Source organism: Cucurbita moschata, unplaced genomic scaffold (genome assembly GCF_002738365.1).
Source record: "Cucurbita moschata cultivar Rifu unplaced genomic scaffold, Cmos_1.0 Cmo_Scf00134, whole genome shotgun sequence".
NCBI lineage: Eukaryota > Viridiplantae > Streptophyta > Magnoliopsida > Cucurbitales > Cucurbitaceae > Cucurbita > Cucurbita moschata.
In genome coordinates this window covers 12,109-16,874 of record NW_019268650.1, presented here as the reverse complement: position 1 = coordinate 16,874, position 4,766 = coordinate 12,109, and the positions used below count along the sequence as shown (strand labels likewise).

General features: G+C 33.9%; 1 protein-coding gene across 1 annotated transcript; it reads right to left on the bottom strand.

Moving 5' to 3' along the window:
- Positions 1–334: 334 nt before the first annotated feature.
- Positions 335–2,679, bottom strand: LOC111440070 (disease resistance protein TAO1-like). Its single transcript, XM_023077452.1, has 4 exons — positions 2,403–2,679; positions 1,705–1,776; positions 1,287–1,616; positions 335–846 (listed from the first exon to the last, which is right to left on the bottom strand). Exons 1-4 carry the CDS (start codon positions 2,677–2,679, stop codon positions 335–337), a joined length of 1,191 nt encoding a protein of 396 aa, XP_022933220.1.
- Positions 2,680–4,766: the final 2,087 nt, after the last annotated feature.

Below are 4,766 nucleotides of genomic sequence, written 5' to 3'. Positions count from 1 at the left end.
AAAAATTTGTTAACATCACTAGAGCGGCAAGATCTCCATTCATAGATTGCAAGTTTGAATCTTCGTTCTTCATGTTCGTAACATATTATCCCGTCACTTCTTAACAATTTAAAGATATAAACAAGTTGAGCTTGATTTAGTTTTATTTTTATTTTTCAGTTTAGTTTTGATTTGGTTTTCAAAGTAATCAACCAAGAAAGCATAGTAATTAATGTAGTAATAGAATTAATACAATTGTTAAGGTACAAAGAATACCTTTATAATTTTACTTAGGCTAATGAAAGCATTAGAAAAAGGAAGTATAAAGAAAGGAAACAAATATAAAATAGTTATTCTAGAATACACGAACGTTGGGTACATGCGAAACTTTTTCCCGTTCAACACTACCTTCACCAACTTCAAGCTGGGAACATTTATACACATCCAAACGATTCAATCTAGTTAGATTTGACATAGCTTCTTTCGAGGGCAAGTTTTTCAAATTTCTGCACTCCGATAACTCCAATGTCTCCAAAGATGTAATGTTTCCCAACCATTCTGGCAAAAATTCAATGCCATTAAAACTCTGAATATGCAACGATCTTAACGAGGTGAGGAGCTCAAGTTGTCGAGGAAGTTGTGTTAAACTATTAGTTCCTGTTTCATGCAACTCAAGAACTTCAAGTGAATTGAAGGGTATGAATCGACTCCAATCACGACCCTCCATTGGCCCTTCAACTATTAATCTTTTCAAGTTATGAATACCATCGAGCCCCTCTGGAAAATTATGAAAGTTTCCAATGTGTAATGAAGACAAGTAGGGCAGATTTTGCAAATTTGGAGGGGAAATATCATCACGAAATTCGCCTATCCACAAATTTTCAAGTGAGCAACAACAGTCTAACCAGTTTGGCAGCTTTACCAAACTTGTACAATCATAAATGGTTAGAGATCGAAGGTTTGGAGGACTTTGAAAACTTGAAAGTAACCTTACATTAACCGTCTCAGCTTCCAACCTTTGACTATGAGTTGCAAAAATGTTTGGAATATTCGTTAGTTTGAGACAAGAACACATGGTTAAGTTTTCGAGATGAGGAAAAGTTGTACAATTCGTCACAGTAGCAACATCTTTCCATTGCTCTAAACTGACCATTCTCGAAATTTCAAATGTTTTCAATTTAGGAAATAAAGTTTTACTGTCGCGATAATTCCCGTAAAACTCATCTCCAATACTTTTTACACCTCTTAGGTTATGAATGTAAAGAACTTCAAGTTTGGACAACTGTCCCAGCATTGGTAAAGTTTACCTCTTTTGCAAGAGTGTAGCTCAAGCTTAATTAAGTTTTCAACAAAAATACCACTGGGCATAAGTTCACTTGCAAAGTTAAGAATACGCAATCCTTGAAGGTTTATGTGTGGTTGAAGCCCTTCCAACACATTCAAATCATTATCACCACAGTCTTCTCTGTCAAGACTCCATTCAAAATTTAGCACAGAAATGCTTTCCTTCTCTACCAAATTTGCAGTCATGGCCTCCTTTTTACTTTTGACTTGCTCGAGTTGTAGAAGGCTTAATTGACCTTTAAGGTTTTTTAAACGTCCAATCTCCTCAATCTTATATCCTTCATCTGACCCAACTACAAAAATAGAAAGCGTTTGATGTTGAGTCATTCGACTTAAATGTTTAGGCATTAGCTTAATTTGATCTCCGTTACACAAATCAACTTCGAAATGCCTTAGGTTGATCAACTTTCTCAACTTTGTTGGAAGTTTTATACTCCTTCCAAGCTTCAAAGTCTGCAAATGGTAAAGCAAAGCAATAGATTTTGGGAGCTCACTTATTCCAGACTTTGAAATGTCAAGACACCTCAAATGCTTCAATTTATTGATTGTGTCAGGCAATTCAATTATGGACTCATAATCAATAATTAAAATGCGCAAGTAGATGAAGTCAGTATCTTATCTTGATTACCAAAGGGTACATTTTCACAACAATAAAATGTTCTTCTTTGACGAATCAAAAGAATTTCATCACCATGAGATTTTCCATCGGTTATAAGGTCCTCTCTCAAATGTTGATCATTTGAAATAGCACATGCAACCTCATATATATGACCATGCATCTTACAATATTCAACTTTCCCTCTCTCATCCTTGAAAACATCTTGAAACAAGGAACGAGACAACAAAATATCAAAATATCTCGCTCCAATATCCTCCATTGTTACATTGCTTCCATTGGGTAGTTGAATAAATCCTTGTGCTACCCACATTTGAACAAGTTCTTCTTTGAGGAACATGGAGTCTTGTGGAAAATTTGAACAGAAGGCAAAACATTGTTTCAACGAGGAAGATGGTAGGCGGTCCACACTTAATTTGATTGTGAATAAAATAAGATCTTCCTTTGCTAATTCAATTCTCACTGGATTTTCCAAAGTCAGATTGCAATTCCTCATCATTCTTGCATGATTTCACCATTCCTCCCAACACTTTCACAATCAATGGTATGCCACCAAATTTTTGAACAAGTTGTGCTCGAATGACATCAGAAATTACTGGTAATTTACTTTCAAATGCACATTTTTCAAATAAAAACCAACAATGATCATCTAGTAACTGCCTCAAATGATGTCGGTATTTTGTCTCCATAATTTCTGCAACTTTATCACTTCTAGTAGTCATAACGATAGCACTTCCCATATTTTTATTGATCTTTAGCAAACAAGCCCTCAACTCATTCCAGAGAATGAACGATAGCACTTCCCATATTTTTATTGATCTTTAGCAAACAAGCCCTCAACTCATTCCAGAGAATGGGTTCCTCATTCCAAACATCATCAAGCACAACAAAATACTTTTTGTTACTTAGCAGATTTTGGAGCTCTCGAAGAATGATTTCCTTTTAATCTGAACCACCAAATGTAGGCTTCATGTATCCCACGATTGCTCTTACAATTTTGTTGATTTTAAAAGGATCAAACACGCATACCCATATAAAAGTATCGAAATTCTTCCTTATCATTTCATGATGGAAAATCTCCTTCACCAGAGTTATTTTTCCTAACCCACCAGTACCAACAATGGGTAAAACAACTAGAGTTTCTTGATTCTTAAGGGCAAGTAGGTTATCCACTATATTTAATACTTCAGTTTCCCTTCCAATAACTCCAATTTCATCAGAAAATGAGTCCGTTTCTCGAGTTTGGTAAATATCAATTTCAGCTTCATTGGATATTGTAGCAACACATAGGGATGGACTTTTTGTAGAAATAAACTCATCCAACGTTTTAGAAACAGTTGTGATTTTATTTTCCATTTTGAGACGAAAAGCAAGGGAATTTTTGGAGAATGAAAAGAAATTACGTACCACCTTATCTTTCTCGATTTCCACTTTGCATCGAACGTGTTCATAAGCGAGCTCATCGAGTAAAATATGAGCTTCAAAGACGATATCTTCAAGCTTCTTCACCCATAGCTTCTGGGATTCAAGGTCTGCCTTCATTCTATCAACATCCCTTAGGATGGCTTGCACCATGAGTAAAGAGTCCTTCAGCTTTGAGAGTTCCTCCTTGAATCCCCATGTCAGGCCGATCTGCTCGGCAACACTTTTTGTATGGCAAAGGTCCACAGGAACTCCGCCATGTTTGTATCGTCTCAAAGTTTGCAATTCTGGGGGATTTGTGTGTGTTAGAATGAAGCATACAGAAATCCCATCTAACCTCCTTTTATAGGACATGTTTAACAAAGTGGCCTCCAAAGAAACAGTAACCACAATAATGGATGTTTGAAAAGCAAGGAAACCACGTTTCTAAGACTTTATTTTTATGTCTGCATTCAAAGATTTATAGTAGGGGCCATATTTTTAGGCTTTTTAAATCAATTTTGCAGTTTCAAACCAAAATTAGGAAAAACAGAGTCCATTGAAACAATTTAGAAAAAAATGGGACAATTTCTTTTCCATCCAATTTGTTTTTGTTTATATTTTAAAAAACAAATCATTATAAAAATATATAATTATTCCTTGTTTTAATTTTTATTTGGGTGTTCAACTTTAGATGTCTTTGGACACCGAAGCCAAAGAAAACAACAGAGAGAACGATAGCTTCCAATTTGATTTTGCTGAAAAACACTGTGGTTATGTTTCTCGTCTAAAACAAATTGTGACCGCAAATATTGAGATGGCACAAATGGTCAGCTAAAAAGTACGCTCCTGTTCGTATTAGTAAAACATGAATAACCTAACAAAACAAAAAGCCACATAAAAAAGGTAAAAAAATCTTTAAACTTTTTTTTGTTTCTAATAAATTTATTTTAATTTTGTAATCAACCTTCGTGTTGTTTTTATTTTGATTTCAATTTTTTCGAATTTTTTTATTTTATTTTTATTTTTTTAATTTTGATCTGGACTTTGATGGCTCAAAATTTGGGTCGTGACACTCGCTTTGTTAGTTGAATTCTAAGCGGCTTATTAGTTGAATCACGAACATCTTTCTAACTGGTTTTGTTAAATTTTATGAGGCATGCTAATTGATTCTCGAACAAGTTTTCATCCTTGTTCGTACGAAATATTAATTTCATCACTCCGATTCACTTTCTTTTAAAGTAAATAGAAAGTTCTATTATTTTTTAATTAGGGTAAAATAGAAATTTAGAACAAACTTACCAAACAAAAAATTATAAAAGTCAAATCTCATTTCCATCTTTGGAAAAATCATTAAAATAATTGATTTTAATAGTAAGAATAAGTTTCACAATCAAATCAAACGATATATTTTGATTTTTTTTTT

Excerpts from the sequence above, each read along its gene's own strand:
- LOC111440070 (XM_023077452.1), bottom strand. The coding sequence starts at position 2,679 with ATGGGAAGTGCTATCGTTATGACTACTAGAAGTGATAAAGTTGCAGAA. Across the intron at positions 1,777-2,402 it reads ATCTGACTTTGGAAAATCCA|ACTTTGAAGCTTGGAAGGAG; the intron begins GTGAGAATTGAA and ends TACCATTTGCAG. Across the intron at positions 847-1,286 it reads GCTACACTCTTGCAAAAGAG|GCGAATTTCGTGATGATATT; the intron begins GTAAACTTTACC and ends ATTTGTGGATAG.